The sequence below is a fragment of the Terrapene carolina genome, unplaced genomic scaffold (assembly GCF_002925995.2).
Source record: "Terrapene carolina triunguis isolate 2854851 unplaced genomic scaffold, T_m_triunguis-2.0 Scaffold112, whole genome shotgun sequence".
Classification (NCBI taxonomy): Eukaryota; Metazoa; Chordata; order Testudines; family Emydidae; genus Terrapene; species Terrapene triunguis.
Window position 1 is genome coordinate 10589329 of NW_020664463.1, and position 26532 is coordinate 10615860.

Genomic DNA, 26532 nt, shown 5'->3' on the forward strand with positions numbered 1-26532 from the left:
ATTCTCCATTCTATTATCCAAGTCATTAATAAAAATACTGAACAATGTAGTACTGGACCCAAGACAGACCCCTGTGGGATCCCATGTCCTCCTAGTTTGACAATGAACCATAGATAATTACTCTTTAAGTACAGTTTTTCAGCCATTTCTGCACCTGCTTTATAGTAATTTCATCTAGACAACAGATCTTATAAGCAAACAAGGGAAATGTAATGTGGCACCGTGTCAAAAGCTTTCCTAAAATCAAGATATATTACATCTACTGCTTTCCCCCTATTTACTAGGCCCAGTGAACCTGTCAAAGAAGGAAACTAGGTTGGTTTGGTATGATTTGTTCTTGACAAATCCATGTTGGTTATTCCTTATCACCCTGTTATCCTCTAGGTACTTAAAAAGTAATGGTTTAATAATTTGTTTCAGTATCTTTCCAGATATTGAAGTTAGATTGACTGGTCTATAATTCCTCGGGTCCTCATTGCTCTTCTTTTTGAGGATAGATACTTTCATACTACTGCACTGGACTGCCTTTGGGGCTGTCGGTTAATCTTTTGTTGTAACTTAAAGCAATTGTGCCAAGACTAATTGCACTGTTTATTTCTGACAGCACTAGTAAAGCACTCACTTGCTATTCATCATCATCTGTGAGAGTGTTTGTGGAAACCCACTGAGAGTTAGAAGAATCTGAAGGGCCTAGTGTTGAGAATGCCTTGAGTGCTTTCCTCCGTGTGTATGGTACACCCAGCCCACTATTAAATATTAAATGAACTGTACCACAGCACTGACAGTGACTCCCTGCAGTGGGGTCAGTTACAAAAAACAAAAACAAAACAAAAAAGACACTATGGTCTTATTCATGATGGTCAGACTGTTGGGGATTTGGGATATGGCAAAGTTTGGGGGATTATAAGAGCTATATTTCTGAATAGATATGGTCAGGATTTGGCCCTTTTTAGTTTGCATTGTTTGGATATTAAGACAGAAGTAAATGTTATTTTTTCAAAACAAGGTTTTATGGAATAAGCTTCAAAGACACAAGCTTAAATGCATAAAGAAGGAATGCAAATAGATCTAGAGTACAGTTATTATTGTCTGAATTATTCCATTGATGTCAATGAGACTATTCACAGGTTCATAATTGAATCTAAGCTCCAACTACCAGATAATCAAATTAGAACAGAAGTACTCCAGTGCTATATCCTTCTGACAAGAACAAGTGGGGGACCATGTATATCATGTAATAGTTCTGTATAACAGGTTTTTCAGTAACACTACTTACAATGAATAATAAATTACTAGGCTCTCACCATTTCAAATTGTATTGGCTGAGGCAGTGAATGAAAATAAATTAAGCCCAATTTTCATGTCCGCACCAAACACAAAGTTTGTTTGGCTAATAAATTGAATGCAGGAATCAAAGCAATCTAAGGTCATTTTATGTATTTAATATCATCTCTGGTATTGCCATCAGAGGTTGTACAATAATGCAATGTCAATATATATGAGAACTTGGTCATGAATCTGATGTTATTCACAGTAGCAGATCGCATTGACTTCACTGGACCTACTCCATTGTTTAGCGCTAAACATGTTTAAGTGTCTGCATGATCAGGGCCTTACCTTATCTTCCCCCCACCAAAGGGAGAAAAGCTTTAATCTTTTGCAACTTCCTCTGAAGGAGGAGACACTACAGTGTCAAGATGATATCCTCAATTCAGTAAAGCACTTAAAAGGACCTAAGCTTACAAGTTAAGCACATATTTAAGTGCTTTGCTGAATCAGAGCATCTGAACAAAATAGCAACACAAAATACCATGGAGACATATTCCTCCTGCTAGGAATACTGGAAGTCCTAAGTGTGTAGGAAACCCTTACAACCTAAATACAGGAAGGGCTGGTAGCACCACCTATTTTTAAGGTTGCCTGACATTTACCATTATAAGATCTTGTTTTCCATTGCTTATAACTTTACCAAACATTAACCATTTGGGTTGAACTTTTGCCACATGCTAACTATTTCTGGAAAATTTCAGACAAATCAGTTCAGCCATTTCCGAGAATTAGACTAGGAGAAATGATTTTGTCTGCCTATTAAAAAATTCTGGCAACCATTTCTTTAAATAGTGCTAGTGTCCCCAGGCTTTGAAGCAGAGGTTTGAAATTTGGCCAGGGACTGGCCTGTGTGTCTTTGTGCCTTTTGCCAGCCCCATGAAAATCTGTCCCAATTTAGTCAAATAATAAACCTTTGGATAATCTCAGCTTGTGCAAGCTAAATAGAGACTTCTTAGATTTTAGCAGATAAAATTCTCCATACATTCCATTCTCATTGAACATGCTTTCGCCTTTCACAGCTCCTGATGCTGACCAGACTGTGCATGCCTCATTCCCTCACAGCTTGTACACACTAGTGCTTACCTTGCCATAACTTAGGTTGCTCAGAGGTGTGGAAAAGCCACCCCCTGAGCGATATGTAAATTATACCGACCTAAGCACTGGTATGGACAGCGCTATGTCAGCAGGAGAAGCTCTCCCACTGCCATAGCTACCGCTGCTTGGGGAGGTGGAGTAATTATGCCAATGGGAGAACTCTCTCCCATCGGCATAGAGTGTCTGCACTAGCAGCGCTACAGTGGCACAGCTGCATCGGTACAGCTGTGCCACTGCAGCCATTCTAGTATAGACTAGCCTTCAGGATAACTAAGAACACTCCCTCTAGCTGAGGGCTACAGGGCAAAGCAAGATTTTCCCGGTAGTTGCTTCTCCAGGCTGGGGTGGGGCTGGCAGCAGAACTGAGAGCAGGGAAACTGGCTCTCCCGTGCTCTCAGTGACCCTCTTGCTGATGCTCAGGCAGCACTGCGGAAGCTGCCTGACTTAAATGCAGAGGGGATGAGAGCCAGCCTGGAGGGAAAGAAAGGAGTACATTGGGAGGAGTAGGGTCAGATTGGGACTAGCGTGAGGGGGGACACTGGGATTTGGATCTGGAGTGATGGAAAGGAGGTTGGGATTGGGATGAGGACCCAGGGTTGGGGAAGAGACAGGACTGGGACAGAGTCACAGTGGAGGGGACAGGGCAGAAGCGGTCAAGCTTGAGAAAAATATGCACAAGGGTCTGACACCATTAGAGCACTCTCCCCCACAGAGCCTGGAATGGACCTGAAGATTCCTGAGTCTCATCATTACTCTTCTGTGAGGAAATATCTGTGAAAGCCCCTGGCAAAATACATCTCTCATCCATCTCTAATTCTGGTCCTCAGATGATGACAATCTGCTATTTCTTTCAGTTACTCTGTTAGCTCAAGGGATAGTGGATCAAAAGGTTCCAAGTTCCCTGTTGGTGATCCATGTGGGTGTCAATATGATGCCACATGATAGAATTTCTGTTTTTTCCAGTTTCTTTTTTAGGAAGCTAGGAAATTACACACACAAGCTAGAAGCACATTATAAAGGATGCAAAGAAAAGCACTCAAGAGGAACAGTCACCTGTGGAAGTTCGCTAAGGTTATCTGATTTTTTTTAGACCCTTTACATGTGAAAACTAATTTCCACCTTTGATTTAACCATTTCCAGTCCTTTTATATTGATAAAGTCTTCAAATTTAACATCTAGGGCTGGAAGTGTACAGTGTAGATATTTCCACTCACAGCTTATTCACAAATATAGCCACCGAAGCCAGTCTTCAGGTTCACCAAAGAACATAAGAACATAAGAACGGCCATACTGGGTCAGACCAAAGGTCCATTCAGCCCAGTATCCTGTCTACCGACAGTGGCCAATGCCAGGTGTCCTACTGGGAGTGAACCTAACAGGTAATGATCAAGTGATCTCCCTCCTGCCATCCATCTCCACCCTCTGACAAACAGAATCTAGGGACACCATTCCTTGCCCATCCTGGCTAATAGCCATTAATGGACTTAAGCTCCATGAATTTATCTAGTTCTCTTTTAAACCCTGTTATAGTCCTAGTCTTCACAACCTCCTCAAGTAAGGAGTTCCACAGGTTGACTGTGTGAAGAAGAACTTCCTTTTATTTGTTTTAAACCTCCTGCCCATTAATTTCATTTGGTGTCCCCTAGTTCTTATATTATGGAAATAATTAAATAACTTTTCCTTATTCACTTTCTCCACACCACTTATGATTTTATATACCTCTATCATATCCCCTGTAGCCCTAAGGATTAATCTGCTGGTCTGTATAAATATATCTTTCTTATAAATTTGAGTATTTGATGTATTAGGCTTATAGATTTTATATTAAAAGTAAGTTTGGCTGTAATGCAAGAGACCTACCTACAGGCTAAAACCCTGTATTTTCAGCTAATGCAAAGTTAACACATTTTGAGACCCTTACCCAGAAAAGTAAAATTAGACAAAACATCCATGCAGATGTCTAGAGACCTTTACCTGAACCAATAGCAATAAAGGGTGGAAAAAGGGGATTTTTGCCCACAAATCTAACAGATACACCACAAATGCGTACATACCTGTCATCCATACGCACATACATACTAGCCTATGGGGTAAGTGTACCCTAACATTTCCGTGGGGGAAGAATGAAATTTGGGCATAAGAGGAAGGATTTCTGACTAATGCCCTATAAAAAGGCAAGACAGCTCACCATTAGACAGGCAATCTACCCACCTATCTGTTCCTGTCTACTCTTCATTGCCTCAACTACGTATCGATGCTACTCATTTCCGACGGCTATTAACTATTAATAGGCCGTATTTTATTTCTTTCAAATTGTAAGTTTAAGGTAACTAGACTGAGATTGCATTTATTTCAGTTAAGGCTTAATAGGTTAAGCCAGAGAATAAACAGCTCTGCATTAGCTTCCTCTGCCAGAGGTGTGAAAACGGAAATTGCCATAGGTGTGGTACCACATCTCCCAACACCAGGTTATCAAAACAGGGTGTGAGTATTAATCAACTTTGCAGCTTATAATCTTATATATCTCTTAAAGAACTGTGATAAGTGTAACTCTGTAATTCTAACTTTTACCATTTGCTTACTATCTTCATTGATTTTAATAAAAGGTCTTTATGACTATATCTGTTTCAGTGTAAACTTCCTGTCATACCCCCGAAGTTCCTTTTATAAACTCTGTGAAGCCTGATTCAGGACGAACTTTATCTTCTGATCAAACAAATTGGTGAGCCGAAACCCATACTAATTAATATCCATAATAATTATTATTAAAATTGTTAATTAAAAATCAATTAGATCAAATTAAATTAAGTGGGTAAATTAAATTAACCCTACTAACGTACCCCAAATCAGGCTACACCCTCCTTAGTCTCCTCTTTTCCAAGCTGAAAAGTCCTAGCCTCTTTAATCTCTCCCAATCTGGGGAGAGTCTCAAAGATCTGCATCTGGGAATGATATGCATCTCTGACTGCTGTCTGTAATGCTAGAACCTTCACAAGCTCCCTCCTAACCTCAAGATGACAGCCTACGCTGACCTGCAAATGTGCACTATGACCATGAGAAGAGAGCCACCCAACTGCAGGCAGCCATCTAAAGCTTACACAAGAAAGGATCAAATCCTGGAAGCATGCACGTGCACACACCCAACAGCATCAACCCCCTAATAGCAGGTGGGAAAAGAGAAGGCCATCTGGGGAGCAGGGAAAGAAGGGACCTGGCCTCCCACCCACCCTGAATAGTGGCAGTAGCAGCCTCCCAGGCACGGAGGAAACATGGGGCCAGATAAAAGAGAATCTGCTTCCCCACCAGCAAAATCTCCTTTTTTTCGGGTAGGAAAGAGAAAAGGAGATGCCTTAGGAAGCAAGAAAGGGAATCCCAGAGAGGACAGAAGGCAGTACTATGGGTATCACCAGTTGAGAGAAAGAGAAGATCTCAAATGGAAGAGAAGATACAAGAAGGACTTAGGGGAGATCCAGAGAAGGGAGAACAGAATACAAGGGAGACAGATGAAAATGTAAAGAGGGAGAACAGAAAGGGAAATAAGATTATGTAACATGAGAGAGAGCAAGGTGTGGGCTAGGGGACAGTTAGGTAGACGAATACTAGAGAAAATATGAAAGGGAAGGAATGCAGGGAAAGGATACGTTGCTTCGTGGGAGAGGAGGGGAGAGAAAACTAAACAGAAAGGAGAAATACAGAAAAACGTTGCTAAGATAGACACCATGTATCAGATATATAAGAAGTGCAAAGACAACAAAAAAGACAAGACACACAACAGTTAGGTTAATGAATTTTACTTATTCTCTCCGCAGACATCTCACACTGTATCTTTGTACATTTGGGGAAAGGGATAGAGTTCTTTTGAATACTTATTTTACATCATCCTAGCTGGCCACCTGGGATCCCATAGCTCAATAACTGGAGGCAGTGACCAGCTATCTGTATTTATATGTGAATAAGTTTCTAGAGTATACATATAACTATCTGGCAGATCGGGAGCTTAACAGCTATTTAGAAAAGCGTCCTTGGAAAAATATTTTTCCATATTGACAAATAGGTGTAGGGCTTTGACAAATGAGGCCACATTCCCAATCTTGGTATTTGTTTAGAGTATAGTAGAGTATGACAAAGTTTTGAAAAAATGTTAGGAGAAAATACTTTGTTCAAAGTAAAAAGGGGAGAGTTCCAAATTAGGCCACTGGGGGAGCTGTTCAAGGTAGCTCCCATCTGGCAGACCACGGTGGTGCTCTGACATGTATGTAACCCTTCTGCCCATCTAAGTTGGCAGCAACAAGGGCCGGGTTCTGTATCTAGGGGTTCCATTTCAATAACACAATGCAAAACCGGCTCGAGCCCCCACCCAGTGACCTGGGACAATTACATACCACCCCCCTGGGTACCTCTAAGAGGCAATACTTCCCCTCTCGCAAGCACGGAGTCTGAGTGTAGCAGAAAATGTTTAATGACATGAGGTAAACGACATCAGCATAAAATTGGAAAAACACCACAAACAGGATTCATAACACAAACCATGAGCAAAACCCACCCCAGCAAATTGGGCTGTGTCCTTTCCCTTTGGTTCTTGAATCCAGCAACCCAAAAATCACCCAGAGTCCCCAAAGTCCAACATCCCCAAAGTCTCTGGGGTCCAGCAACCACCCAAAGTCCCAAAAGTTCAACAACCCCCAAAGTCTCTGCCCCTGGTCAGTGCAGCCCCAGAGTAAAGGGGGGGGCACGCAGGGTGTTAAGGGGCACCTTACGTGATCCGAGGCTGGCCAGCCGTCTGTTTCTCCGTGGGGGTTCCGCCGCAGCCTTTACCACGAGCCAGTCCACTTTCCTGCCATCCCACGAACTGCTCCGCTCTACAAGCTGCTCCGCTCCGCTCCGCTCCGCTCACCGACCCGTGAGCCGTTCCAGCCGTCCCCGCAAACAGCTCCGCTCGCCGTTCCTTGGGCCACTCCAACCGGCCCCGCAAGGCTCCACACCGCTCGCTGCTCCTCCAGTCGTCCCCACAAATTGCTCCACCAGCTGCTGAGCAATATAGCTTCAGGCTCCCCCACTAGTTAACATAGCCTCAGTGATCTCAGCTCTTAATAACATCAGCTCTTTTGTGATTTCAGCTCTTAGCGATTTCAGCTCATAGTATAGTAGGGGAGCCCCAGTGCTGGTGCACCATTGGCCCAAAGTGAATTCAGCTCAGCAGCCTGTAACTAGACTCCTAAGGGAATCAAAGTTAGCTCTGATATTCCACAGTGGAGGGAGGAGGTGGTGCAATTGGTGTTTCGGACCCTCAGAGGGGGCCCATACCATCAGGTACAAATACCTGTCCCCATCCTCTCTCCATTCACTGGGTTTTGTAACCCATGCCCCTTGACAAGCAAATGCTACTTAGGTAATGGTGACAGATTCACTCAGTCCTTCTGTCATACAACAGTTCCACTGGCCTTGATTCACAGAATCAGGGTAACAAAACTTTATTCTTCCTGCCCCAATAATAGAGAAACTGGGGATCCCACACCAGCCAAAGTAACCACTTTCAGTTGCTGTGTTTCCTGCCAGGCGAGTGGGTGTGCCTATGCAAATAAGATCAGCCCCTGGAGTTCTTTTCCACACTCGCCATAATTCACCACCAGATGTCAGGGTAGAGCTCATCCTGACTCTACTTACATGTAGGAAGAATGAGTTGCGGGCTGGAAAGAGGACCTGAAAATAAATAAAAGGGAGGCACACCCCTTTTATTGTATAAACTGTGGAACAGTCAAAATAGCTCAATCCAAAAGAGTAAATTGAAGGTTCAAATGAACCCTGCACAGGGAGGAGAGCCCTGCTCAAAGAATTAAAGGAACAGCAGGAGAAAAGTTACCATAAGTAGCTGTTTCAGTTGCACTGCAATGAAGTTCCATTAAGATTCTCAAAAGAGCATTTCTGTGCTTGTATGTTCCTTCCAACCTCCAGTAATCTCATGAAATTCATCTCATGGAAAAGCTGGGAGGTAGACACTTGTAGAAGTCTGTGCAAGATAGAGAAAAAATTGCAGAGGAACAGGAAACCTTACTGTTAGATACTGAGACACCTTTTCTTTAGGTTAAAACAAGAGATATACATGAAGTTCTCAAATCAACAGGGACTAGCAGGAGGAAGAAACCAGAGTTATTGTGCTCAGATCAGATGGGCAGCTGATCACTCAGGGCTACATTCTCACACACTTCCTAATATTGAGTAGTACTTCACTCTGGAAGTAGCTCTCACTGAAATCAATGGAGCTGCTCACAGAATAAGGCACTACTCAATGTGAGTAATGATGGAAGAATTTAATACTTAGAGGAAAAAGCACCAGGAAGTTGGGAGATGATGGAATATCCCTTCGTCTGTGCTTAACTGGCCAGCTGCAAATCTATTTGACCAAAATAGACAACAGTTATCTCTGATATACGGGATCCAGTCTGGCAAGAGAGCCACAATTCTAGAGTGATGCCAAAATCAGACACACGCTATTAATGACTTAAGTGGTATACAGGAACGTATCAGAAGACCTGTAACTGTATAACTACACGTACAGCAACTTCAGTACCCTAGTGTTCCCTAAGGAGCTCAGGATTATTGTACAGCCAGATCAGAAAGGATCAAACCAGTTATTATAGCTTCAAGCACCAAACCGAGACCAGGTTACAAAAGGGTATAAAGACTAAGAAAGCTATAATAAAGGCTATAAATTTAGGACTGAAACTGCGTACTTACAGGGAAAATACAAGTTCAGTCTTATCTGCAGCAGATTTTCAAGACACAATACGTAGAAAAAGGATGGAGACAGTTTTTAATAACATTTGACCAGAGCTGTTCAGCAACCCAGAGAAACCCTTTTGGATTGTTTAATTTGCTGGAAGGAGCTGCAGCAGCATATTATGTCTGCATCTGACCAAGCCAAGTATTACCTAAAGCAAATGTTTACAGGCAATAATGACAAGGTTATGCAGTGATAATATTGAGGCTGAAATGAGGCAATATTTGGAAGGTCCCAGAGGATGAACCTTGCTTGAGGATATGAGCCTTATCTATTGTAATGAGATGGATCAACAACCAAAGGGGATTCACTGGGGCAGAGCCTTTTCAGCAGATTGAAGCAGCCAGCCAGAGCAATCCCAAGGCAGCCAGAAAACACAAAGCATAAACAGGCAAGAAGAAATGCCTAATGTTTCAGAAACTAGAGAACAACAGCAGTGTTACCACATCAGGTGGTGTCATTGGGAAAGAGGGTCCAATACCAAGGATCTGCTGAGAGTGGATTGATGGAACAACCTTTGGGTCCTGGGAAAAGACGGCATCATCATTCTATTCAAGGGAGTCCCGAATGCCATTGTGATGACCCTTCCTTCTGTGGCAGTGAAACACACTACACAGAATGAGGTATCAAAACAGGAGTTGCGAAATGAGAACTCTGAGTGGATCTCTGTATTGCCATTGGATTGACCAATGCAAGCAGCGGCTGTCTAGTACTGTATGGATAACATAGAGACCTATTTTTAGATGGCATCCTGATGTACAGCAAGGGTTTTAAGCAGTACATGGAAAATATTTTTAAAAAGTGCTTGAGAGATTGCAAACCTATGGGGTAAAATTAAAAATGGTCAGCATGACCACCTCAAAAAAGAGAAATCTGGTAGCTGGGAAGGTTAATTTCAAGAGAAGGGTATGGAGCAGACAGTTGACATACGGCCACCACCATTCAAAGTCTGAACACAAGAGATCAGAAATATTACCTATCTCATAGAACTGGAAGTGACCTTGAAAGGTCATCAAGTCCAGCCCCCTGCCTTCACTAGCAGAACCAAGTACTGATTTTGCCCCAAATCCCTCAGTGGCCCCCTCAAGGATTGAACTCACAACCGTGGGTTTAGTAGGCCAATGCTCAAACCACTGAGCTATATTCCATGAGATAGAAAAAGCTAACAGATTTCCTGAGGGTTCGTTAGATACTTCTTCAATTGCTAAATCCTTACTGGGACCCTTTTAAAAAGGGCCTAATTAACAGGGGAACAAGAAACTTTCCACTTGCTTCCTGCCCAGAAAGCCACCAGGAGGTGTTGGAAATGCGGATTAACAGTTTATCTACCCCATTTGTGACCCAGTCAGAATTCAGCCAACCATTCATTTTAATCATTGTGTTGGCTAAAGGGCTAGGGACATTAGTGTATCAGCAGTGTGAGGATAAATTGCACATAATAGCCTTTGGATCACAAACATTTATCCAGGTAGGAATTGTACTGCCACGTGCATTCCAGGAAATCAGAATTCTCCGCTTTAAAGCAAATTCTTACTGAACAGTTTAGGCTCTATCTGTACTGTGCGCCACACTTTTCTGCCTATATTGAAAGGCAATGACTATGACAAAGCTAAATGCCTCGCGCTACTGATGGGTATCAGAATTAAAGATTTCAATTTCATCATAAGCCTGGGGAAACTCAACATCAGTGCAGGTTCTTTCTCTGTATATGGATAACCTATACTTGGGGTCAGTACAATGGCCATGGGTGACCCGTAGACAATCCCAGTTTGAGGAGAAAGTATACCAGCTCCTTATTCCAGACATGTCCAGACAGCAATGAGAGATGATCCTCTCCCCCTGACACCCTTCCTTCAGCCAAGAGGTGCTCAAAGTAACACAGGGTAAGAAACCCTACAGAACCCTAAAGCCTCACTGAGATGAGTAACTGAGTGGCAAGGCAGAAAGTAAGCACTTAGTAGGACACAAATGGCAGCAGACTCCAGCTGTGAGGCTCTTGATACAAGAATGAGTCTGACTTAAGATTGAGGAAGAATTCAAACCTCCTCCTCCCCCGAAAAAACAAACAAAACATCCATGTTGTGCTACCAGAACTCTATAAACTTTTGCATGAGAATAAGGCCCATCTTGGGAGTGAATGTGTGCGCTCTTTGAGGCAGGAACTGTCTCATGCACCTGTTTGTACAATGCCTAGTACAATGGGGCCCCAATGTTGGTTGGGGCCTTAAGGTTTCTACTGTGACATGATAAATAAAATTTCATTCAGCACAAAAGCTATTCTATTAGCCACAAATGAAGAACTAGAGTATATTAGCAATGTGTGAGTTATTTAATGGGGACCATTTCAGAAAAAGCCCCCCCTTGCAGAATATTACCACCACTATCCTCTGCTAGGTCATCTGCACTGACATTTATGCATTAGAAAGGAGGGGACTACAAGTACATTGTAGTGTATAATAAATCACACTCAGGTCTGTCCAACAACCAATCAGGTACAACAGCTGCTGACTGACTATTCAGAGACTTTATCCTTCAATTTGGGTGTCCTGAGAAGACCCGTGAGTGAGAACTTGAGAATCAACTATTCAAGAGATTTTGCAATGATAATGGGACACAAAGCTCGTGTTGCGCTCCCTACCACGAGCAAGAAAAATATCAGCAGCATTATGAACATTACCAAAAGGAACAAAATTCACATTTGAAGGATTATGTTAATTGAAAAGTACATGTGCCAACCATAGAACTACCATCAACACTTTTTTTAATTCTGTGTGAAGTAAAAAAATTTAAAAGTCAGGCCAACTAGGTAGACCAATGATAAGAACAGCTGATGAGAGACTATGAAGTCGCTGTGGAAAAGAGTAGAAACTCAGCAGCAAGAGGGAAAGCTTATTGCATGTCAGAAAGCTCAGAGCAGAGCTTTTCAAGCCATGAGAAAATCTTAGTGACCTTCTGTGATAAATGAAGGGGGGGAAGGGTAGCTCCCTTTTATGGACACCCAGCCAGCCAGTTAGCTATTAAATCCCTCTTGGTAGCTGTTCTCTACTTGCTTTACCTGTAAAGGTTGAAAAGTCTCACTGCTATGCATAGGTAAAAGAAAGTGAGTGGGCACCTAACCAAAAGAGCCAATGGGAAGGCTAGAGCTTTTTAAATTTGAGAAAAAACTTCCCCTTTGTCTGTCTGTCTGTTGTTCTCCAGAGAGAGGCGGACAGGGCAGAGCTATGCTGTAAGAAGCTTGGACCAGGTATGAAAAAAAAAATCATCAGTATCATACCTAGAACTACTCACTTAAAACCCCAGATATGTAAGTAGATCAGGAAATGTCTAGGAAGATGCGATTAGGTTTATCCCTTTTATTTCTTTATGGCTTTTGGATTCCTCTGTGCTAACCCCAAGTGCTTTTGTTTTGCTTGTAAACTTTAAGCTGGACCTCAAGAAAGCTATTCTAGGTGCTTAATTCATGTAGGTTTTTTAAATCTAGCAATAGCCTGAGTTTCCAGATGTATTTTCTTTCTTTTTTTTAATTAATAAAATTTACCTTTTTTTAAGAACAGAATTGGATTTGTGTGTCCTAAGAGGTTTGTGCACATGTTGTTTAATTAGCTGGTGGCAACAGTTGATTTCCTTTGTTTTTCTTTCTCAGCTCTTCCCTGGAGAGGGAGGATGAAAGGGCTTGAGGGTACCCCCACAGGAAGTAATTCCGAAGTGCGCCTTCCTGGGCTCTCAAAGGTGTTCTGCACTTGGGCGGCGGCAGCATCTACTAATCCAAGGTCAGAGAAAAGCTGCAACCTTGGCAGTTTAATACAAGCTTGGAGTGGCCAGTATTAATTTTTAGAATCCTTGCGGGCCCCCATCTTCTGCACTCGGAGTGCCAGAGTGGAGAATTAGCCTTGACAGCTTCCTCTCAGGAAGACTCACATCCTCCCAATATGACCTAATTTACATTGTAGAAGACAGGATTCTGTATAGAAGATGAAGCCCAAAAGAAGAACAGGTGCAACTGAAGCACTTCCTTGTGATGGCCTTCCAGCTGTGAAGGTAACTGGAATACCAACCTGAAGGGAAGGCTTGAGCACAAAAGATAAGCTATAGGATCAAGCAATTCAACGGGCTATCAGATAAAGTCACTTGTAGCCAGATACAGGCACAGCCTTTAGGAGATTATCTTGAAATACTGATTATAATTGCCAGAAAGTTGAACTCCCAGGCACTGATATCATAAAGACAAATACCTTCCCATGACCATTTGGGACAAATATGCTATCAAGTATGGGGCCTTCAAGTGGAGACACTAGCTCTAGAGGACCCTTGCAATCAATGACATCTTCCATGGCATACGGTATTTTTTCTGCCAGTGGGAAATATCAATAGTGTCCAAAATGGATACTAGCAATTCTAGCGATGGGATTGGAGCTTTATAGTTGCTCCATACAGTTAAACAAACACACTCACACACACAGAGTATATATGTTTAATGCCATTTTAAAATGTTGAAAGTGACATTGCTATAAAGAAAGGGAGTGGCTTCAGACAATAGAAGAATAAGGCCACAGTTCTGGTACTTGTGGTTATTAACATATAATTTAATATTTGGATCCTAGAAGCATATTTTAAACACCTTAAACTGGGTAGTTTGTTCAAAGGGGATGCAAAGTTGCAGGCTGAACCACGGCATAGGAACTGCTCTTTGTGGCTCCTGTCTTCGTATCTGGTAGAGCAGCAGGAGCATGGGTGGGAGCAGAAAATGCGAAACTAGGGAGAACAAAAGAGGGTGAGGGACACAGAGGGATTGGAGGACCTTTCCCCTTTATTGGGAAAACTTGGACAGTCAGAGAAGCCCAGTCCAACTGAGGTTCATGGAAAATCAAAGTTTAGAGGAGCTCTGTACAGACAAGAGATCCCCACCCAGAGAAAGTAAGGATCAGCAGGAAAAGTTACTGTTTCAGTTTAATTGCTAAAAGATGACTTCAGGTTCTCAAGAGAGTGTTTCTATACCTGTAAACTTCTTCCAACCCTTTTGTTTATAGAGTAGCAACATATGCATAGATTCCAGCACAAGAAAATGGGCTCCACTTTTCCTACAGCAGAAGAGGCAAGTATTAACATTAAGATCCCACCTTTTTATTTTAAAATGATTGACTAGATTTTAAAAAGTACACAAATAAGTCCAGATTTGTGAGTTTGTATTTTTTGTGTAGACAACGTGGGTATCTGACCAATTTTATAAATTCATAAATCAAGTATGTTTTCAATCCCTGCCCTGTCCCCAAAAATGTCATTTCCATTGACTCAAAAAAATATTTAAGGCAGGCCCTAGGAAAAAATGTTACCATGCACAGTGTAACCCATTTACAGTATATTTAACAATTTTAGTGACCTCTGTTTATGGTTTATAAATCTTGATTTGTTTCAGTTCATTACAGCATGTGAGCTGCAGTTCCGGTTATGGGGAACCCCAGCTTATTTTGCAAAATCTGGTTCAATGGAGAAAGCAACTTCACTATCAGAGAGTTACCCTGTGTTGCATTTTTTTAAGAAGTTAAGCAACATATATGATGGTTCTCACTGGCATTTGTAAGGGACACTTAGTGAGGCAACATTATCTTTCAAAATGACCTCTTGTTTTCATAGGTAATAAATTTCAGTAGATCGAAAACCATTTGGAAGAACTTTGGTATAAAGAGTCAGAATAATTAATTGTTCCAGTTCTGGCTTTGACACTGTAGATATTATTATTTGGCATATTTCACTGGGAGAATTATCTTTGTTATCACAGGCATAACCGCATGCATCTTACAAAATAGCTTTCAAGAGTTTGGCTACTGGCAGTATTTGTCTTGTAGTAATGTATTACATAACAATCAATGCTGTTGCTCTATTTTTCTCTGTGGTTTTTGTAAGTTTGACCTCAAGATGCAAAATTAATTTATTTTTGCTGAGTAGCAGACTGGGAGGTAGATCTTAGCTCTGCCACTGAGTTGCTGTGTGACCTTACCTTAACCTCCCTCTACCCAAGTATACTTCTCTATAAAAAAAGCATAATGATGTTCACCCACCTTATCAGGGTCTTGTGGAACTTTATTAATGAATGATTGTAAAGTGATTTGAGCTCATCAAATTGAGAGGAGTTATATGAGTATTATAAAATAAACCTCCAGGCATTTTAAGAATTGGTAAGTTTGAGGAAGGGAAACATTTGAAATATGTCAAATTGTCCCCCTATCCCAAACAAAATTTTCTATCAGACAAGAACTTAAGATGGATATAAAACTGCTGCAATGTTCTTACCGTAACAATCCACATAATATTAGTAGACGCTAAGGTTATATATCATACACAGTACATAATCCCTGGTATTACATTTTAGAGAGTTTACATTAATTTACCTGAATTAACCAACAACTTAACATCCATGCAGAACATGTCCAAATTTGCCTTGCCTACTTTACTTATCTTTGACAGATGCTAAATACCGTCAAATACTAGAGTTTAAAATTAGCCATACAAATTCCATTTTGTACACAATTTTGCAGGGAAGTCTGTACTTTACTACTCACAGAGCTGTCTTTTTTAAATGAGCCAAGGTACGTCGGGCAAAGAAAAATATATGTATTAAATAAATATGGATATCAGCCAGGTCAACCATTAAACACAGATCAACATCTAAAATATGAGTCGTTAATGCTTAAGGAAATGTTTGATGTGGAAAGCCAGTACAGCAACAAGGATCAATGCTAAGGACATCACATCTTTTGTAGCAATAGCTTTAATTAGGTTTTCTCTAAGTGTAGAACTCATTGTCTGGAAGATAAGAATGGAGGAGGAAAATGGAGCTGGATAAATATTCTCTCAATCTATTTGCAAGAAAAAAAAAACCTCTGGCTTCCAACAAACAGCAGTTCAGAGACACTACAGCACCAAGAGGTGGACAGTAGGAATTTATTTCTGTCAATTTAAGCCCAAGACAAAAAAATATGACAACCACAAAAATGCTTTATGAGAGCACTTGAACAAACATTTTGGAAGTCTAGTGAGAATAATATGTGGTTTCAAATTTTCGTGGACTTCAGCAAAGTCATTTTTAGGTCTTTAATCTTTTTAATGGACTGGCAGTATACTGCACTAAACATTTTGAAAAAGTTGCAGACTGCACTAGAAAAACATATGGATTTGGAAGGGAATTGATATCACTGCTAAGCATCTACAAGTGAAAAAAAAAACAAAAGAAACCCCTGCATCCTGGGGTGCCAACAAAGAATGATCTTTCTGGTGAAGTGCAAAAGACAAGATGGGATTTATAACATTTGAAATATTAATTTATATAATGCCTATCAAAATACCCTAGACACTTAGAATGGACTTAAAGATGAAAGTAAAGCCACCATTAAAGTCAGCATAAATACAATAAACCCAATGGCATGCCAAAGGCCCCTTGAAATAAAAAATGGGCTTTAAAAAAGGCTAATTCTATAGCTTTGCACAGATCAAGTAGGAAAGGTGTTCCACAGACCCAGAGATACACATAGTCACTTTATATACACACATCACTTTAAGAGTCCCCCAAAGGTTTTGGTTTTGGTTTTTTGCTCAGTTACAGTCCTTGTCCTACGGAAATCCATCGCAGATCTTCCACTGACTTCAGTGGGGGCTGGATCAGGCTCCTGGTGAGGTTCCAGAAACTCAGGAAGGTTTATAGTCTCTTGATAACATCAGTAAATCAGATGTTGGACAACTGGGTTTCCTACCCAAACTTTTTAATCATTGTAATTCAAAGGGGGGTGGGGGCGGAGAGAATTTGTCACTTACACAAGAACAAGGGGACACTCAATGAAAATGAAAGGTAGCAAATTCAAAGCCAACAAGAGAAAATATTTTTGTCACATGATACACAATGTGCCTGTGGAACTCATTATCCCAAGATATCATTGAGCCCAAAAAGCTAATGAGCATTAAATAAACAGCTTTGGATACCTACCTGGATAACAAGAGCATGCAGAACTATACTAGTAAATATGTAAAAAAGAGCTTTGGAAGATGTATAAACCTGGACTCTTCAAGGTTTATGCCAATGTCTAACTATTAGGGATTAGGAGGAAACCTTTGTGGGGAGGGTGGAGAAACAGGTTAGCCCATGACTGCCTACAGTTTTTTGCATCTTCCTCTGAAACATCTGGTACTGGTCACTGCTAGCAATGGGACACTGGAGTACATGGGCCAATGGTTCAGTACAGCATCTTATGTTACTACCTGTCTTTAACTGTGGGGAATTTTAAAGAGAAATAACAACTAGTTCATAAACTGTCTCTCCCATCACTGATTTGTGTGATATGAGAATTAGAAAGGAAGGTCTAGAGATCTACTCCCCCCCTCCATCCCCCCGTAACCACACACTGCAGTTCAGGGTCACTGCTTAGTACCAGCCAAAACTGTTTGGAGTGTTCCGGGCTCAGATCCCTCTCCACCAGGGTTATGACCACGTGATTTGAATAGGACCTTTTTAAACACTGAAAACTAAACACCTCCGTGCGCTTCTTGGAACATTTTTGTTTAAAACTGGACTGGTTTTGATAGAAGACGATTTCCCCTGGTTTTATTTTTAAAGCGGACTGTAGGACACTATGTTGTGGAAGCAGAACAATTAGCAGAAGCAGCAGGGGATGCTTGCCAATAAACACCAAGATTTGAGGTTAAGCAGCTGTAAATCTACATTAATCGTTTGAGGAATTCAGCTATTTACAGAAGCTTTTACAGAGCAAACAAATAAGAAAGGAGGGGGAAGAGAAAAGAAAGAGCAGCTATCCTTACCTTCACATTGTTTCCCTTCTCCTTTATAACCCGGTTTACAGATGCATTTGTAGGATTTAGGTGTATTTTGACATATTGCATCAATGTGGCAGTCGTCTGTCCCTTCGGCACATTCATCAGCATCTGTAATCACAGAATGAACACATGAGAGATCTAATAAGAGATCTCAATAGTGAGAGATCAGAAAACCCTTTACATGGACACTCCAACTGAAGAAGCTGTTTAGTTGACTGCCTTCTGAGTCTCACTATGAACAGAGGGGTTTATTTTATTTGGTTATTGTTGCTGTTGTTCTTTTTTACTTGTGTAAAAATATTCCAAGCTTTAATTCTCTTAAGCTAGTTTTATTCCTCCACAAAGTTTAAAGGCTCAAAAAATCCTACACATGCATTAGGAACCAAATCATTTGCATGTGTTAGAAGTTTTGTATCTACACAGTCTGTAGTGTAGATCTACACTGGAAAAATGTACACACTAATTTTAACCAACTCTATTAGTCTGTCTAATCAAAATAAGAGATGGTTTAAGTGACCCAGAAAAGGAAATTTGGATATTGCCAGAAAACATATCTTTTTAATTTAGAAAGACAGACATCAGTTTAAATAAACTATCTTAGCAGGGCAATGAGAAAAATATTTGAAGAGTCAAACTACATTAATCCTTTTTTATTAAGGGGCCAAAAAATAATAATAAAAAATTAAAAAAAAAAAAACCACACCAACCACCCAACAATGAATGGGAGAGCATAGGGAACTCCAGAAATGTGTGGGGAGAAAAGTAACCTGCAGTAAATGTATATATACAGCCCAAAACTAATTTAAAAGAAACCGCATGTTCAACCTTTCTGAACGTTCTCCTTTCAGAGTCTTTAATGATGTGTAGACTTTTTAAACAAGGATACAAGATTGCTTTAAAAAAAAAAGTAACCCCCCAATGAAGAACACTGGTTGTCTCCTTAGATTTTTTTAAAGGGGGGAAGGAGGGAGAGAATGGGTTGAGAAGAAGGGAATGTTAATGAAGTGAACATATAAAGATAAGCTAACCCTTTCCACTGACGTTCTGCGGATGTACGTGGGAAAATTAAAAATCCAGCGCAACCTACATACACTTCCTCCTTTCTCCATCTACTGTAGTTGAATGCATGAAGTGACTGAGAAGAGGCAATGAAGTTGCCAAGGGGGAGGGAAATGACTGACCCTTTGGAAGAATGTCAGTTTCTGTGGGAGACTGGCCCTCCAAAGCCTCAGCGCTAAAGGAAGAAAGTGGCCATGGGCTATTGATTGCTGTCTTAATGTCAATAAGGAAAATCCCCCTTAGTGGGAATACACTTCAAATGGATTTCCTCACAATTTAATGCAGTAGGCACATCTGGGGCTCCCTAGCTACACACACACACACACACACACACAGACGTAGAGGGAGCTCTCTGATCAGGAGTAATATTTTATTATCTGGGTAACAGTTAAAGCACGATAAAGTGAAGCTAGGATTTATGCTTATAAAGTAACGCGGGGGGGAGGGGGAGAAGAGGGAAGAAGGAATCCAGTGACATCCATGTGCAGTTTGTTTCATGCCAATTAGATTAACAGATCCTCAGAAAAGGTGCAGTAAAGTGAAAACAGTTGTATTGTTAGCTTGAAATCCTAACGCTAATTGTTTCAGAAATGCTCACTCAGCCATCTCCAGTGATGAAACAAGGATCCTTCAAAGTCACCGGGGACAGGAGGGGCTATTTGGAGGGAGGCGAATAATCAGATATTGCACACATCAGAGAACTTTGCAAAGAGGGGGAATAAAGGACAGAATTGCTTTCAGGGTGCACCTTCGCTTTCCTTTAAGAATCTGAACAAGCAAACAACAAGGAATCCGGATTATTATTTTTTAAAGGAATAGGAAGAAAAAAGTTTTTTCCCCTCGCGAATGCTGAGTATTGTGTCTCCTTGAGAAACGCAGGGCTGCTGTAATCGGGTTCCTTCTTTCTTTCCCTTTCGTTTATTTTAGCTGCTGAGCCAGTTCAGATCTAGCTGTGATTTACGTGAATTCACTTGGGGAGGGGGGCTGAGGGTATTTTGCTCAGATCAGGCACAGATTCAGTCAAGCACAAAAAGAAGAGAAGATTTTTTTTTAAAATGCCTTGGTTCATATTTTTGAATCATTAAACTGGCACCCATCTCCCGTCAAGATCAGCAAAAGTGACAGCTGGGCTCTTTATAATGCCGTCAAAAATTCAAACTGCATTGAGCCAAGGGGGACATTTCGCAGCAACCAGAAGATGCCTGGGAGTCAGGCGTGAATGCCAATGAGTCAAATGAAAAGGGCAAAACCAATTATGAGCTTTTCCCCTCCTACTAATTTCACGTTGTCTTTCTTGGGCTACAACAATTTGTACAAGGGCATCGTGCATTTTGCTTCATCAATCCCCTTATATTTTGGGAGAAGCAATTAAAAAAAATCCCACCTTAAGTTTTTTTTTTAAATCAAACTTCAAGAGCTATATATATCTTTACCAACAAACCGGGTAAACCCTCACTGGTTTACAGCATTTCTATGGAGAGATTTTACAACGTAGCGAAGTTTATATTTTATGGGGGGGGGGGCGGCTATTTAAAAGGTATAAGATAAGTGGAGGGTAATATCAGGTCTTTAGGTTAATGGAAAGACTCGGGAAACTTTAAAATATACAATATCTAACCTTTTCCTTGCACAGAACCTAGATTTATTTGCACCAGTTATCTATTTTCACAAGTACTTATGGGAAGTAACTTTAAAAAAAAAATCCTTCCAAAAATGTATCTTCGAATATAGGAGCATCAAACACAGAGGACAACTCCTCCTCACAGCAACTTTTAAAGCCCTTCGCAATATTAGCAGCAAAATAGGTCTATTCTCAATCCTCCCTCCTTCCCCACACCTTTCTAGAAGAAGAAGAAATACAGTCCCTTCATCAGCAATTGCTTTCCACAACCCGAGTGCAAAGAAAGAGGAGTAGGTGAAAGATCTCTCTTACCTGGGACCCCATTGCCTCCCGCAAACCTGCCAGTATATAAGAGAGCGAAAAACAAACAAAAGTGCCATGAAAAACAAACAGTCCCCATGATAATGATATGAGTCAATGCAGTTGGTGTGTTTCTTTGATAAGAGACGCGCTTGGGACTGGCAGAGGGGAGCCAGAGAAACTGACGCGCTGACAGCATCCCGCTGATTCGCAGAGGGACCCGGGGGGTGGGCGGGACAGACGGGGAGGAATTGCCAATCCCTCCTCGGGCTCTGGAGAGAGGGGAGGGGGAGGTGGAAAGGCAGCAGAGGGGAGGGGCCGCTGGTGGAGGGAATTGAACTCTTCACAGAGCCTTTTAGGAGAGATTTGTATTCCTTCCCTCCCCCAGCTCTTCGCTCTATTCTCCCACTTGTCCTTGCTACCTTGTACTCGTTCCCACAGGTAAGAAGCACACAGGATGGGGCTGGGGGTGACTGGTTTCATTGCCACGAGTCATTTTTTCAGTACTAAACACTGGGGACACTCAGTGGAAAGGTTTATTTTTTTTCTTAAATATTCAAGGGGCTAATTGACCCCTTTTCACTTAGATCTGGTGGGAGGGGGGCTTTTCTTGGTGAAATAACACCCCCCCACACACACACACCGTTCTTCCCCCTCCTCCCCCGGCCCTATCGTGCTGTAGAAAGCTTCCCACATCGCATCTGCTACAAGAGTCTCAGGTACGTCGAAAGTCCTTAAGGAGCCTTAAATGTTCTTGTGGCTACTCAGCCTCTGCCCCCTCGGAGGGTTTCAGTGACTGCCTGTACTGCAAAGAAATGGCTCCTCTCAAAGTAAAGGCAGGAGGCTTTGAAGACAGGCAGTCCAACAAACCCAACAGCAGATCTCCTTGACAACCAATAAGAGGGATCCCCCCTCCTTTCCTGGGCTCAGACTAGAAGAAAACTTTTTTTTTTGTCCCCTTTGCCTTCCCCAGCCTCATCTAACTCTTAGTGTTGTCTTTTCCACTTGCCTCGGGTCATTACCAGCCACTAGATTTCCATAACATTTTAACAGAATTCTAGGGCTTTAGTACAGACAGACAGAATAGCGAGGAAATTGATCTCGATTTGTTTGACCATCCCAACACAACGGCGAGAGTTTTCTTACCATTGTTGTTTTACAAACTAAGTCCAAACTTCAGTGATTCATAAACTATCCATTCATGCAGCTCTATTGCACAGAGGGAAACTGTCACTTGTCTGTTAGTGTAGGTAACAAATATAGCTCCTATCTCAAGTCCCCTAAAGGTTGGAGACTCGGAGTTCGCGTTTTATATTCTACTCTCTTGACGATTTCCATGCAGTAGAAAACATTCTCCTTCTGCTTCCCTCCCTCCAAAAAAATTTGATGGAGCTGGATACATTTTGTTTAGATCATATCAGTTTCATCCTCTCTTCTGAGAAATATTTTGCTTCAAACGCAAACATCGAGAGCAGCTTTCTTTCGAAAAGGGTAATCTGGCAAATGTAAACTTTGATCCATACATATTAGTTTTTTAAGAAGAATTATTAAATGCTTTAAACATACATCTTGTCCAAGCTGATTATATATCAATGGTTTTTACAGATACCTCCCCAGTGAAATACTGGCTACTGCAGACTTGTTTTTCACCATTTGAAATCAAAGTAGAATGCCCTTTAGGTAGAAATAAAATTGACTTCTCATTATGTTCAGAATAATAAAAACCCTTTGATAATCTAATATGCCTCCTTTTTATCAAGTTCTCTCCAATTATATGCATTTGTTTTTAGCACCATATATCTGCTCATAAGAATAACATCAATATTTTAAAGCCTCATGAAGGAAATAAAGAAAAATCTGTCCCTGTCACTTTGTGCATTATATGAAGTAATGAAATGACGAATCATTTTTCTACTCAAACTAGCTTTTTCTTATAGAAAATGATCTACTGTCAAACTGCCAATCATTAGTTCAAGAGGCCACAGCATAAAGTTGTTTGATTTCTGAATGTTTACACAGCTTGTTACCGGCTTGGTTGGTTTTATTTTTGTTATTACAATCCCTTATTTTTGTGTGAATAGGTTTTGAGATGCACTTGTGAGTTCTTTGCTGAAGTCTTCCCAGGGGTACACTGCGCATTGCTTCTATGCAGGTCCCAAGAGAGACTACCTCGTACCTTAGAGCTCCACCTAGTGAATTTTTTGCATGCTGTAATAGGAGTATTTTAATCTCATTAATAAATAGCTGAATTACCACTGTTTAGTAAATAGCTACCATCACACTCTAAGCCTGCTGGAAAATACTCTTATTTTCCAAGAGATTGCAGTAAGAATTTTGCCTGATAAATAAATAAAGGACTGAGTGGGTTATCTAGAATGTTAAACCCTTTCCTTTATGAATATTCTAGACTGCTGTTTTCTGAAATTATCATGTTGGACTTCCTTTCTCTTCCTCTTTCAGTTTCATAAGATTACATTTAATTGGGACAGAAGGGCAAATAACATTTGCTTCCCAGTAAAGGAAGTGACTAGAAATGTCCGAGAATGAGACTACATCAACTTTTAAAGTCTTGAATATAGTTGTAGAAAAGTTTGTTAGATCAGCAGAATAATTGTATTTGACTACTGTGGTAATCTACTTCTTCTAGTACACAAAAATATTTTATCTTAAATCCATGCTAATTTGTCACTGGGCTTACTTTTTCAGTCTCTCTCTCTCTCTCTGTGGCTCCAGTGCTTCACAAACAATATTTCATGCAATTTAAATAATCTGCACTACACTCCTAGAATTGACCATACAGCATCAATGAAACAATCACAATGATCCCACTATATCCCTCATGGAATATATACAGGGTGAAATGCAGGCCAGAGCTGAGAATCCCTCATGGAAGATGCCCTACCGCCAAGGCCTTCTCTTTTAAACTGGATTGCTGATTGCACCTGTGGCAGAATCACTTGAGGAAAGGTGTTTGTATAGTGCCTAACAAAAAGGGGGCCCTGAACCTTGACTAAGGTTCCTAGGCACTATCATAATACAAATAATAATGTGATCTATCAGTTAACCAGAGATCAGTCAACATTGGGTTTTCATAGCAGATATTCTCAAACTTGTTTTGCATATTTTGACCACAGCTTAATAATGAGGATCTCATGAACTACCTGAACCCTTCCAGTCTTGATCACACAGCATACCCCTCTGCCTGTTCACAATCATATAACCTCCCTGTTGTTTATGTGGAAAATTAATACAGGTATTAGGAATAATGTACTTAAGCTTCTTCTAATGTGATATAGCATCAGGAAACTAGGAGGAGCAGCCAGCCCCTTGCGACCAGCCAGCTGTCTGCTTCCTACAGGTATCAATGGAAGCGCACAAACCATAGTTTGGGACCCACTGCTTTGCACACCACCTGAAAACTTTCTGGTGACCAGTCCAATTGTTGGCCCAGTGTCAATACAGTACAAAGAATCTAAAGTCCTTCACATAAAAACGTCTAAAGTTTTGCAGGCCTTTTCCATAGGAAAAAAAATAAAGGTGCTTGTTATTTGACTTGACTCTTCTTAAAAACTCCAACCCAACTTTATGAACATTCACTCTGAAACAGGCTCTTCTAGCAAGGCCAGGGGCATAAATAAAAGCACAATTTACTAATAATAGACATAGACTCATAGACTTTTCAGGTCAGAAGGGACCAGATCTCTTCCAAGATGCAACTTATAGATGTTCACCATTCCAGAAACACTTTTGGAGGGCAAACCATAGCATTTATGGTATCATCAGCTCTTCCACTGTTGATGGCTGACATTTACAGAGAACATTTAAAAAAAGTCTCATGTAGCATAAGGGGAGGTAGGGTGGTCATGTGGCTAGGACACTAAACAGGGAGTCAGGAGACCTGGTTTCTGTTCCCAGCTCTGCCCTTACCTATTGTATGAATGTGGGCAAGTAACGTCTCCTCTCTGTATTTCAGTTTCCTCTCCCACCCTGTGTCTATCTTGACTGTTTAGACTGTAAAGCTCTTTATGGCAGAGACTGACTTTCACTATAGGAGTGTATAGTGCCTACCTCAAAGGGGACCTAATCTCAGTTATATCCTCTAGGCACTATTGCAATATAAATAATAAATCCTCTCATCCCACTCTATGGTGTGGGGGAGCTCTAAATTACATTGGCGTGATCCTGCTGGGCAGGATAGGGGAGGGAGGCAAATTCCCAGAGTTTGCACAGAGGATGTGTATACTGCACTTTGATGTAAAGAGGATTTTTCTGCAAAGGGATTGGCATGGTAAATCCCCAGCAGAACATTCTGCTGTCCATCCCTCTCATCACACAGGGCACACTAGCCATGGGGAATGACTGCAGTGAGGAATGTGGATTTGCACCACTGTAGCTTTGAGGAGAATGATTTCTTCCTCTCAAGCCACCAGATGTCCCCTGCACATGGCCTGCATTCTCACAGAGACAAGGATTTGGCCCTTTTGAGAGTAACTTCCCACATGTCTCCACTATCACTGAAGATGTATGTCCAAATATGCTTTCTCCCTCACCACCACCATCTCCTGTTTAAGAACTTGATCCAAAGCCTCCTAAACTCAGTGAGTCTTGCCATTTATTTCAATAGGTTTTGGTTCAGGCCTTTCATTTGCAGGGAAGCCATTTGTTTATGAGATCATGTACTTTTAGAGGAATTCTGCGCCACTGCGCATGCGCAGAATTCTGTCCCCGCAGATTTCTTTGCTTCCCCACAGAAAAAATGACTTTCTGATGCAGAAGCAAAGGGAAGCCACACGAGCAATCATGTGACCCTCCCCAGCAGTATGTTTTGGGTGCCCAGGGCAGCTGTCAGAGAGGTAAATCACTGTGGGGCAAGGGACAGGACTGGGGAAGACCTGGCTGGTGGCTCCTACCCTTGCACTGGGCTCAGCTGCTAGTCCCGGCTTGGCTGGGGATGATGGGACTTCTTCTTCCCCTGCACGGCATCCTTGGCCGGGTCAGACCCACCCCCAGATTTCTCCCCCAGCTGCAGGAGACTCTGCAAACTTCCCCTTCCCTCCCCCCCACTTCCTGCACCCATCACTCCTCAGCTGCAGGGGGAGGGATCCCTGTACAGAGAGCTGCTCCCCCATCTGCCCAACCCCTGTGCATCCAGACCTCCTCATACCCAGACCCTTCTACTGAGCCTCACCCCCCCGCACTCAGAACCCCCCAATGAGCCCACTCCCCCTGCATCACCCCAATGAGCCACCTGCACCCGGATCCCCACCCCATTAAACCCCAACCAGCTGCATCTGTATCCCCACTGTGCCCCACTCCCGCAGCATTTGGACCCCCCACACCCAGACCCTCCTGCTGAGCTCAATCCCCCCTACACCCTGACCCCCCCGCTGAGCCCCAACTACCTTCACTTGGACCCCCCTGCAGAGTCCCATTACTGTTACACTCAGAACCCCCCAACAAGCCTCTGTGCATCCAGATCTCCCCCTGTACCCAGACCCCTCACTGAACTGCCTGCATCCAGATTGCCCCA

The 26532-nt window shown here is 41.7% G+C and overlaps 1 protein-coding gene across 1 annotated transcript in view; it reads right to left on the reverse strand.

The window, feature by feature from the left end:
* The window catches only part of SCUBE1 (signal peptide, CUB domain and EGF like domain containing 1), a 306573-nt gene extending 285471 nt beyond the window's left edge, over positions 1–21102 (reverse strand). Inside the window, exons 1-2 of the mRNA XM_026652281.1 lie at positions 21015–21102; positions 18008–18130 (exon numbers count right to left, since the gene is read on the reverse strand). Coding sequence (XP_026508066.1) covers positions 18008–18130; positions 21015–21102 — 211 coding nt within the window. The remainder of the gene's footprint in view (positions 1–18007; positions 18131–21014) is intronic.
* Between the last annotated feature and the right edge of the window lie 5430 nt (positions 21103–26532).